We start from the raw sequence: 12,251 nt of genomic DNA on the forward strand, positions 1-12,251 counted from the left end.
TTTAACTAAAAACAAAAGTATTAATAAGTCAAAACACAAGGCAATCCTTCCACCAGGCATCAAATAGTATTATTGTAGCATATTATTACTTCTTTTACTATTATCAAATCAAGAAATTGCAAACCAGTGATATTTATTTATTTTTATTTTTTATTCATGGATATTACAGACAGTGTAAAAAGCAGAATTTTAATCTAAATCCATCTTTTATCAGTCAACTAACCTTAGAATTCCTGCAGGCCAAATAGCGTGATGAAGAAGTGAAAAGTTTGAGTGAGTACAAATTCCAAATCCCACAATTAATGCAATGCTCACTGTCACACATTCCATTTCTCTTTCTCTCTCCCGAAATAAAAATCGAAGCTTCGTTGAGACCCACTTAAGATTTTTGTCCACCCAGAATCTTCTTCTTCCCTTCCTTCAAAAACACCCACATTTTCTTCTTCTTACATTCCCATTTCTCTCTCTCTCTCTCTGGGTTATTAGCAAAAATGGCGTCGAGTATAGGCATGATGGACAGTGCCTACTTTGTCGGCAGGAACCAGATTCTGACCTGGATCAACAACAGGCTCCACCTCAATCTCTCACGCATTGAGGAGGTATCTCTCTCTGCACCCCTTTTTCATGTGTCTTGCTAAACTCACAACACCTTATAATGTACTTGGGTATTGATTTCACAAGTATTTGACGACAATTATAACTTGCAAGAAGAATGTAGATAGTTAAAAAACACTGTGCAAGTGTGTGTGACATCCATATCGTTTATGCTACTAAAGTATCTCTAGGAATATTATCTAGGATGAAAATGTACTTTTTGGTTCTGATCCTGTTTTGTTTATGCTTTTTGGCTAGGCTGCATCTGGGGCTGTGCAATGCCAGATGATGGATATGACGTTTCCAGGGGTTGTTCCAATGCACAAGGTGGAAACCTTACTTTGTTTTAACTTTCCTTCAGAGCTATTATGACATTTAGGGTAATTTTCTTAATGTGGGTTTTATTGTAGGTGAACTTTGATGCAAAGACTGAGTATGATATGATCCAGAATTACAAAATTCTGCAGGACGTGTTCAATAAGCTGAAAATTGACAAAGTATCTGTTTTTTTTCTCATGATTGTTTTAGTAAATAATAAATATTGCGGGGATGGCTTATAATAACTTTCATGTGCAGCCGTAGTCAACATTTTTTTTATTGTTTTTCCTGGGGACTTCAATGGAATGATTTACCACTAACAAACTTTTAGCATACGAAAAAAAATTGTGTTGATCTTTATCAAGGCCTAGATATTCAATTAATGATTCAATTTAATGGTGGACTTCCTTCCAATTCTATATCGCCTATTCTTTATTAATTCTTTTTGTACCCTTTGCTTGGACTCAATGTGTATCCTCAAGCATGAATCACTGACAGACTGAAATTTTGGGGAATTATCTCTTTAGGCAGGTAGGCTTAGGCTACATTAGAAATTTGGTCGAGGAAAAATTTGGTTTGCAATCTGGTTTTGATGCTTAACCCAGTTTGGCTTGTTCAATAATTTTTTTTGCCAAAGTATGACTTTTCCTCATATGATTGAATGGTAAATGTATTTTAGATAATAAAGTTGTATGTGATCGGAAACTAGTAGAATAAAGTACTTTGGGTGCAATCACTGGCTGCTGTTTATATGTAATGGGACTTTAACATGACTATCCTGTGGCAGCATGTTGAAGTTAGCAGGCTTGTTAAAGGCCGACCTTTGGACAACTTGGAGTTCCTCCAGTGGCTGAAACGTTACTGTGATTCCGTGAATGGTGGCATTATGAATGAGTATGCTACTTGCTCTGAGTATCATTTCTATCATTTAAACAGTTCTAACCATCAATGAAGTTATATTTACTTAGATAACATGTAGGAATCCCATATTGCAGTATTACTTGTATGATTCATGTCCACACACATACAGCATATCTTTCCAAATAATTAGAAATGCAACTTTATGCCATGTATCTCATGTTGTATTGTATATTATGTGTTGTTAATTTTTTTTTTCTAGGAACTATAATCCCGTGGAGCGAAGGGTAAAGGTTGGAAAGGATCGAAATCACAAGTGCTCTGTGAAGAGCTCAAAATCATTGCAAACAAATATGATTAATTCTGGTTCAGGCAACACTCTCAGTCCTAACAGAACCTCTGGTTAGCTACTTGGTGTTTTTCAATTTTGATTCTAAGTTCAGCATTTTGTCTGATGGATTTGCCTAGTTATTCCTGTTCTCATTCTTTTGCTTTTCTTTTTGGTTAATTTTTTTGAGTATAGGGACCAAGCAATTCAGGTCAAATGAAGCAGCAGGAGGAGTTAATTCTTCAGTAGAGATTCAGGCTTTGTCTAAAGAGGTATGAACATTAGGTTCTCTGTGTCTATAGCCAATAATTGCATTGGGATAAGAAATGATCCTCCTATGAACATTTGGAACTGGATACATAACCAAATAAGTCCTTTAACTTACTGAATGATGCAAATTATGTTTCCGTTTATTTGTATATAATTCTATTCTATACCAAGGCATTTGCTTCATGTAAGTAAGCAACTAAACATTATTGATTCTTCTGATGCTAAGCTACCCTGCTGGTATTATTACATCTCTGCTCTCTCATTCTCAGTCTATTGACAATTTTTTTGTGCTTATATGGATATTGTCATTCAAAGTTTGTTACTTGGTTATTTTAATGAAAAAAATGTTTTATTATTTTTAGTTCTTCACTTTTTTATATTTTCCTGTAGATTACTGATCTCAAATCTGCAGTGGATCTCCTGGAAAAAGAAAGAGATTTCTACTTTGCAAAATTACGGGATATAGAAATTCTTTGTCAAACTCCAGAAGTGGAGAATTTCTCTGTAAGAATTCTAACAAAGGCTTGAATTGAATTTTAATTACTTTTAGAATTAAATACTTTTTTGGTCCTTACAATTTAGCTTTTTTTCAATTTTGTCCCTAGAATTTTTTGTTTGTTTTAATCCTTGCAAAATGTATTTGTTTTTTGTTTCTCAATCCTTAACGTGATAACACTTTGAATAATAAAAAAATGTTTTGAATAATAAAAAAAATGTTATCTAGAGTATTTTAAGAACGAAAAACAAAACAAACACATTTTATAAGGACTAAAAAAATATTAGAGGGATGAAAATAAATAAAAAACGCTAAATTGCAGGAATAAAATATGTATTTAAGCCTTATTTTTATTCACAAATGATAGAGGCCATTTTCTTTTCCAGTATTCTTGTCATATCATATCTCATTTTTGTGCACTTGATATGGATATCATCTTCTATTCTCGTGATTTAGCCAATTAGTTTTCTTTTCTGCTAGTTTTGGTATGATAAAGCTAGATGGTGCTGCAACCTATTATCATTTGAAACTGCTAACTGTTATATTTACAAATAATTCACTCTTTAACCTGGGTTAGCAACCCAAAATACCTTCAGATTATGATCAATCGTAAAGTATTTGACCACCAATGGTTGTTAAAAGGTAAATTGAACATAAAAAAATAAAATAAAAAGAATTATGCAAATGTAAGCAATAATTACATGTTCTCTATGCAGATGTCTGTAGCAATTAAGAAGGTTTTGTATGCTGATGATCCAAAGGAATCAGCATTAGAAGAAGCTCAGGATTACCTTAATCAACGTTTGAATGCTGTGGAAGATGAAGCTGAAATTGAAGCCTGATTACTCCCAAAACTAGCTCGCTGGTATGCGTGATAATTTTGTCGGGCTCTTTTTCAACCAAACTCAATGATGTCTTTGATTAAAAGAGCGTTGATCCTTCCCCATGCTGTGCCATAAAGTGCCCCGCATGATGAAAGTTATTGTATGGTGCATTGATTTTCTTGTAAGCATGGATGGATACTCAGATGATATAATGACTGTTCTTTCCAACAAATAAGAGTTCAATGGTTCATGTAATAATCCTTTTCATCTATATCCAAAGGATTTATCTAAGGAACATTGTTTAACTATTCCTCATTCTTATATGGGTGTTCAAAAATTAGTTCGGTAAAAAAATAAAATCAAATTGGTTTCGAATTGTTTTAACCGATCTGATTTTATATTTAAATAGTCAAACTGATTTAGAAATAGATTCAAAATTAAATTGATTTTAAAAAATTGGTATTGAATTAAACTAGTTTGAACTGGTTTTTGAACTATTTTTTTCAAATAAAAAATATTTAACCGGTTTTATAGAAACAATTTGGTTAACCAAATTAGTTTTATAAAATAGTACACTTATTTTTTCTTGAAATAGTTCGAGAAAAAATCAATTCAGTTTATGTTCGATTAGAATTCGGTTCAATCCGAATCGATTGATTTTTACACATCCCTACTTATGAATAGCATGGAGTAAACGTTTATAAATGGAGCAACTTGAGTAAACATTTATGATTGTCGAGGTAGGCTATGTTTGACAACATATTTTAATTAGTTTTTAGTTTTATTAGCTGAAAACACATTTGGTTGTTTGTTAAACAAAATTTGATTTTTTTTATTATTTGAAAAATTCATTTGATTTTTTTTAGTAACTTCTTAGTGATTTTTAAAGTTTCTTTTGAAATGCTACTTGAATTTAAGATGCTAGCTTATAATTTTTATTTTTTATATTTTCTTCCACTCTTATCTTTTATGTATTTATTCATTTTTCTTATTATTTTTTAAAATAAATTTTGATTCTTTTATTATTTTATATTTTTTAATTACTTTAATAGTTAATTATATCAAACATTTATTGTTTAATAAGTTAATTTTTCAGTTAACATAACCTTAGTTGAATAAAGATTTATATAAAGTTATGGTTTAATTGAAGCAATATGATCCATCTGAAGCTGTGATCTTGTTTTTAGAGCTATTAAGTTCCATAAATTATTATAAAAATTAAATAGACTATTTTTCAGAATAGAAGAAAATTATTCTTATTGGAACCGGCTCTTCTAAAAAGATGCTGCACACTTCAGCTTCAGCCGTTATCGGTACACTAAAAAAAAGTTTGTGTACCAATTACAAATTATCAAAAAGTATGTCATAAATTAGATTATTGAGATTTTATCTAAATATCCAATAATATATATATATATATATATATATATATTTCTTTTCACATATTCAATTACTGGTGGTATTTAAAAACTATGTATGTAGCTAAAATAAATTTTTTCAATAGTTTTATTGATTAACTTTTATAGTGTAATTAATAATTAATCATTTTTAAGAGTATTTTTAAAATAAACTTGGCTTAATAGTAACACAAAAAAAATATAAATAGAGTATTTAAAATAACTTGATAATGAATCCCAGTTAAGTGAAAGTAAGACAAAATTTTATATTTGATAAGTTATAAATTTAAATTGTCACTCGTCTCCTTAAAATAAGATCAATATATTTATTTTTGTAAGTGATCTTTGAAGTCTAACCTAATACTTACATTGTGGCGTCACATCCACTCCTTCTCCTAAAATTTTATAATAATAAAAAAAGAACTTCACAATGAATTTGTAAATTAAATTTGTGGTTATGAATAATCATTCTATTAATTAAGTTATTTTATTATAATAAATGTATACCTAATTTATTAACAAATATATCAAAGATATTATTTTATATAACCTTATCTAATAAATGAACAACTAATCCTTCCAAATATGATAAAGTGTTTTGGTCTAAATAAATCTTAATTTGACACTCCTTTAATATATACACTCATGTCATGGGATAAAATAAAAGATAAAAAAAAGAAATAGAAAAATAATAAATGTGATAGTTTTATAATAATATATCTATAACAATAAATAAAGAAAATATCCTTATTTTTTTGACATCTTTACCCTCAAACGTCAGGAGAAACTTATACATTATTCTGTGCTAATGATGCCTTTGTATCTTGTAATTTATTGAAACGGTGCTTGATAAGTGAATAATTCTACATTTTTCCTCTTTTTCGTGGTATTTGGTAACTGCGCAGTTGCCCATCTTTTATTGTTTTATTATTTTGTAACTGCATCCTTTTCTCCTTTCCATCTCTCTCTTTCTCCGTTCTTTATAGAGGTTTGTTTTTTCTCTGATCACTTTACTCATCCTTTTATCTTTGTTGATATTCTTGGTTTACTGTCTCACACTAATTTGCTAAATCTTTTATTACAAATTTCATGTATTTTGAACACCAGGCATATGATATTTTAACTATTAGAATTTAGAATTATTGGAAAGTATAAAATGTTGCATGATGTTTAGATATTTGCAGTTGAAGGTTACTATCTTAATTTGTTTGATGCAAAATATTATATTTAAACATGTTTCTTCCACTGGCAAAATAATTCACGAGAGGTTACTGCACATAGACGACAATAATTGAAGTGACAGAAGTTGTAACTTATTTACCTTTGTCTCTATTTCCAATGAACCAATGAGTTCTGTTTTTCTTCTCCCTTATGCCATATGTATTTGAATTATTTTGCAAAGTGTGTGTGATGCGGTGGTAGAGTTAAAAAGGGACAATAATCTTCCTATCAATTGCTTATCTTTCATATGGAAGACAATTCGAGTTGAAAGCTCAAATTTTGTTTCAGTGCAGCTTGAACTAGGTGAAAAATACAATTTGACTATATAATATTTCATTGATGTACTACCTATGGCATCTTCTAATTACTTCATTTTACTGACCAATAATGTTTTCAGTTCAATTAAATGCTCTGCATAGATGAAAGAAACACTAATATTTTTGTTGTTTGTTTGTCTTCTTGCATGAAGCCTTTTTTTTTTTTTTTATCTTTACAACTTAAGAGCTTTATTTACTAAAAACGCTCTTAGAGTTCCTAAATACAATGGGAAATTAAATAATTCTCTGCATTAATAAAAGTATAAATTTATTTCCGATGTCTAGATTGGATCAAATCCAATGAGGTAGGAAGTTAAAAAAAACCTGAATTTGAAAGAATTTCAACTTTTCATGCCAGTGAAAGGAGAGATGAAATCATCCAAACAATTTAAATAGGAAATACCATAAATAATCTCCTGTTGTAGCAGTGAATGCAATTAGAGACACACCTTTTATGACTCCAAAGAATGACATGAATACAATCCCTACAGTGAGTGCAACTAAAGGCATACCTTTAATGCTACCTCTTAATAATAGGTGGATAATATAAAAAATAGATAGGACTTCAGTATGGAAAACTAGCAAAAAATTATTTGAATGTTGTAGTGTGAAAGCTTCAAGTGAAGGGAACCGATCAAGTTTTGAGCCAATATTGCCTAAAGCACAACAATTGTCAAGTGTTTTTTGAGGTGTTGTGAACAAAGTCTTGATTTGTGTAGAAATTTGTTATTTATATAACAATTAATATAATATTTTTTATGTTTATCTCTCTCCACTTCAATTATTACATCTTATATTTCTCTCAGCTGTAAAATTTATTATACAAATTGCTGTACAAATATCATTTCTCTTTTGTGCAGCTGACAAATATTGATGCAAATGCTAGAAATAATTCATATGTCGTACTCGTTTTGCATGCGAAATCATTCATAACTTGGAATGAATTCTAATAAATTAATCGCATGCTTGATTTGTAATGATTATTACATTTCCCCTAAATCATTAGCAAAACAGAAATCACATAAACTGGTTTTCACTAGTTAAATCGATGAATATAATTTTAAACCAAAATCAGAGAAAAATATAGTAATAATAAGGGTTAATTAAATTTTTAGTCCTCAAACTATGAGAATTTTAAATTTTTTATCCCTAAATTATTCTTTTAAAATATTTGGTCTTCAAACTATGGGAGTTTTGAATTTTTTAAAAAAATTTGGTCCTCAAACTATAGGAGTTTTAAATTTTTGATCCCTAAATTATTTTTTAAAAAATATTTGGTCCTCAAACCATGGGAGTTTTGAATTAACTAATTTGGACATCTAAAGAACTTGCATCCCCTACTCTTAAATATTGAAGACGTGAGCAAAATTACTATTTTCTCACACCTACAACGGATATCATCATAGATTATAGATGAGGATGATAAATTGTTTTTCTACGTCACAGATCTCAATTTAGGTAGCATGTATGTGATATTTAATATGTCTTGTTTCATGCACTTAATAGAAAACATTAACAACAGTGATTATTTTTAACAAGGAAAAATTCTTTAGGGATCAAATTTTAAAAAAATAATAATTTAACGACCAAAAATTCAAAAGGATTAAAAATTTAATTAACCCTAATAATAATAGATGTGTACCAAAACCAAAACCTCCATTCAATTTGTTGTATCTTTCAATCTTCAATGCAGTGCTTCAGAATCAGATGCACCAAATTTGGCAGTCCCGTAAAAATGGTTGGGGTCTGAGGAGAAAACTACTTTCAATCAATCAATTTGTTGCAACTTCTTTTTCCTTTTTTTTTTTTATCTCAATCATCCTCAATGTGGGGAACAAACTAGTTGGAAAGGCACATATTGGTTTCTTAAGGAGCTTTTAACTTTTAAAGAAGGCCCATAATGCTAACGAACGTACATAACTACCGCACCACCTCCAAGCCTAGAGGTTTCTCAGCTTACTTATTCAGTTATTCTCACACCCAATTATCTTGTTCCCTTATCTTTCTAACATTTATGTATTTTAAAATATAAATTGAACCCACGTTTCTTCTATAGATTCTCTTTAAGTCCAACGATGCACCGAAACTAGCTCCTTGCTGGTATGCATGCTATTTTTGCTAGGCTCTTTTTCAACTCAATGCTGTCTTGGATTACAAGACGTCGAGACCGGTGATCCATATAATTAAAGTTGTACGGTGCGTTTATTTCTTGTATCTTGTTAGCATGAATGGATAATCAGATGATATAATGGCTAATCTCTCCACAAAAATAGAGTTTATCTGATTATCCTTTTCATCTGAGTAATTATTAGTGAATACTTTAACTAACATGTGAATTCCTTAATCAAGAAAAGTTAACTAATAATTAACTCGTCATTACCAGGAGTAAAAAGATTTAAAGTGCAAAATTGATAGAACCATTCATTATGCTATTATCCTTGATTGTTGATTCATAAAATATGTTCCTCAGACACTTGACACTTTGGTATCTACACTTTATTTCTTTACACTTCTGAGAAAAAAAGGGGAAAGAAAGCAAACAAATACAAATGTTGAAATAACATTGCTACAAACACATCTTGCAAAGCAACATTTATCACTGTTCATTGCAATGTATGATGGTAGCATCTCCAAATATCACTGTTCCTAACAAGGAAATTATCATGGAAATAAAATGAAAGAAAAAAGTTCGACCAAATAATCAAGGAATCAATAGTGGAATTTATGTAATTAAAAGATCCAACAATGGTGGGGTTTTGTTGGGGGATATAATATAACAAGAAAAAAATCAACGAGTTTCTGCTGTTGTACTAACATTATATATTATATATATATATATATATATATATACCATGCGTGTCATAGCCATTATACAAAACATAGATGACTAATCCAAAGCTAGTTACAGGGATATAAAAACTCAATAAAGGGATGAAAAAAAAAGAGTAAAATATCACCACGGAGAAGGAAAAATAAAATATCAGCAACATGGTAACATGTACATGCATCCACTTATCCACGAAAGACAGAGAAACTACATGATTGTACTCAATAAGTCTCATCATACATTGAATAATAACCGCCACCCGTTCTTGATTTGTCAGCCTGCAAAGAGATGGCACCGTTAGTATTAGTACAACAAGTTGGATATACAAAAACAAAGCAAAATTCCACAACAAACTGGGTTTTCTACAAATGGAAATACCCTATTGATGATATTCTCAAATGCTTCTGTTCCATTCTCTTGGATGTACTTCTCTGCAGCAGTTAGAATATCATCTCGCTTACCCAAGGCGTCTTTTTTCCTTGGAACGTACCAGATGTTAATGGTCTGAGGATTGACATAGAAAGGTCTCACATAATGCTCATAAACATAAGCAGCACCGCTAAAGTAAGGAAGGACCAACCAGCAGGTTGCAATCAGCTTTGCATAAGGCCATATTGGAATCCTGAAATACATATATACATATGTTGTGAAAATTCAGCCAAAAGTTAAATACTTTACCCTGTGCTCTTCTAACTATATATATTTGCCACAACAGAACTCATACAAAGCTTGATATAACACACAAAATGCATTACAGTAGTTCAACATTCCCTAGTTACATTATGAAGCATTCTGCATTGAAGCCTTTTCATAGTGTCTTCCATAATACCTCATTGCATTCAAGCTTATCTACTAATATGTACTTAGCAATTTAACAGCCACTTTTTCCTTAATTTCTCTTCCCATAAATTACGTTCAAATTAATCATCAAAACACTAAGATTTAATGAATAACCCCAAATTGGCAGGCGGCCAAAGTCAGCCTGCGCATAGAGATACTCTCTAGAAAGAAGGAAAAAAAAATACCCGCTAAAAAACTAGTAATATATTTCTAGGTATTTCATTAACCGCATTTTCTTAAGAAGACCCAAAAAGCTACAGCCTAACAAGTTGCACCCAAAAATCTCAAGTCTCAAGTTTATTATGGCATTTAATGAGTACTCACAACCTTCCAAAACAATTAACATAAACAAGAAGAAAAAAAAGGGTTAATACCATTCAAGGACTCTAGCAAAGGTAAGTTCAAAGAGTGTGATCAAGGAGTAGAGAACCCAGTAAGTGAGCCACTGCTGATCATCAATGGGAGACTTGCTCTCAATCGCCCTAATTGAAGCATATCTGCAGCACAACACGAAAACCCACATCAATAAAAAATAAATCAGTCACAATAATTTGACCTCTCACAGGACAATGGAATAAATGCAGATGGAACATTCAACAAAAACACATAGTGTATGTAAGGAAACGAGGAAGATTAAGATTGCACTTACAGAGGATAAACAAGACTAATGACAGGCCTGCAATAGAAGCAAAAATAGATAACATGTTTATCAGTTGAAAAGAAAGAGAAAAAAGAAGCACATTCAACAGAAGGTGTGATTTGATAGAAAAGGAAGAGGGAAAAAGCAAAAGAAAACATACCCAGCAAGGACATCGAAGTTTTTGAGAAGAACCTTGAGGAAATTGCCGGCCCCAGATCCCATTATTGATCTTTCGAGTGAGTGTTAGTGTTTGTGTCTGTTCTGTTGTTTGAGCCTTTGAGGGCGTTCAAAAGGAGAGAGAGAGAGAGAGAGTGGCACTGTGGGTTGCGTGTGAGAGAACAAAAGCAGAGACAGATGTGAGAAGAACAAGGAGCGGTGGTGGTGACTGCTGAGAATCATAAAACAGAGTGGCTTCGGTGCTGGGGAGGTTCTTTCCTCTGCACCCGAGACTACAATCATATGCGAATCTCACCGTACACTTGCAGTTAGTGACTTCGATTTCAGTCGTGGAAGGGATGGAATGCTGGACCACCGTGGTCCTCGGTCACTGATGCTTTATACGAATGAGGCACTAAATCAGGTTGGTCGGTTCACCAAATAAAGATTTGCGCTGCGGATTCCACTAGGTGCTAAATGACAATTAAACTGAAAATTAACCTTGGTTTCCACATATTACCAAATTGCTGCTACCCACATTGTCCTAACTAATCTCTAACCCACTTTTTTTTTATAAAAAAATCCACATATGTTATATGTATTCGTAAGCATTTCTGTTTTAAGTTAGGTTATGGTAGGGTCTTTATCGTTTGTGCTTCTATCTACGATATTTGAATTGTTGCTCGTCATTTCGTGAGATTCCTTCTGTTTCTAGAGTTACTTCGTTTATGTTCCGTTTGCTAAAAATGGAGAATGAGCCAAAAGTATGAAGTATAAATTATTGGGAGATCGAGTCAAAACAAAGATGCACTTTGTTTTTTATTGGGAGAGCAAAATTTAATCTCTTAAGTACATAAAAGACTTTCCACCCAAAAAAAAAGTACATAAAAGACTATATATTTTTAGTTGTGTTTATTTTTTTTCATTCAAAAAAAATATAATATATAAATTCATGTGAGGAAAATGAATTTATCTTGTAATATTATCCATGGAAGGTTCCTTCAATTGATTCTTTAATGTTATCTAAGCAAGACTCCCTACTATCAAACTAACATAAATGGAAGGTTCCTAAACTAACTCAGCTAAAAAGTTGAATGACAATAAAACTGCCTTATATTCAACCATGGCAATGAAATTTTGCCATTTAAGTGATATTAAAAAACAA

General features: G+C 31.3%; 2 protein-coding genes across 4 annotated transcripts; one reads left to right on the top strand and one right to left on the bottom strand.

The window, feature by feature from the left end:
* The first annotated feature begins 231 nt into the window (after positions 1-231).
* LOC100808026 (microtubule-associated protein RP/EB family member 1B) lies at positions 232-4,065 on the top strand. Of its 3 annotated transcripts, XM_003550730.5 has the most exons (8): positions 238-599; positions 853-921; positions 1,005-1,091; positions 1,700-1,806; positions 2,033-2,172; positions 2,294-2,370; positions 2,759-2,872; positions 3,581-4,065. In XM_003550730.5, the coding sequence occupies exons 1-8, from the start codon at positions 492-494 to the stop codon at positions 3,704-3,706; spliced, it is 828 nt and encodes a 275-aa protein (XP_003550778.1). In that variant the 5' UTR covers positions 238-491; the 3' UTR covers positions 3,707-4,065. The 3 variants fall into 3 exon arrangements, with proteins under 3 accessions (XP_006600695.1, XP_014624858.1, XP_003550778.1); XM_006600632.4 differs by lacking the exon at positions 2,759-2,872 and having other exon boundaries at positions 232-599; XM_014769372.3 differs by lacking the exon at positions 1,005-1,091 and having other exon boundaries at positions 234-599.
* A 5,363-nt stretch (positions 4,066-9,428) lies between these two features.
* LOC100808701 (HVA22-like protein a) lies at positions 9,429-11,455 on the bottom strand. The gene is made up of 5 exons (XM_003549620.5): positions 11,091-11,455; positions 10,940-10,966; positions 10,665-10,787; positions 9,829-10,072; positions 9,429-9,728 (listed from the first exon to the last, which is right to left on the bottom strand). Exons 1-5 carry the CDS (start codon positions 11,150-11,152, stop codon positions 9,672-9,674), a joined length of 513 nt encoding a protein of 170 aa, XP_003549668.1. The 5' UTR covers positions 11,153-11,455; the 3' UTR covers positions 9,429-9,671.
* Positions 11,456-12,251: the final 796 nt, after the last annotated feature.

Source organism: Glycine max, chromosome 17 (assembly GCF_000004515.6).
Source record: "Glycine max cultivar Williams 82 chromosome 17, Glycine_max_v4.0, whole genome shotgun sequence".
Taxonomy (NCBI): Eukaryota; Viridiplantae; Streptophyta; class Magnoliopsida; order Fabales; family Fabaceae; genus Glycine; species Glycine max.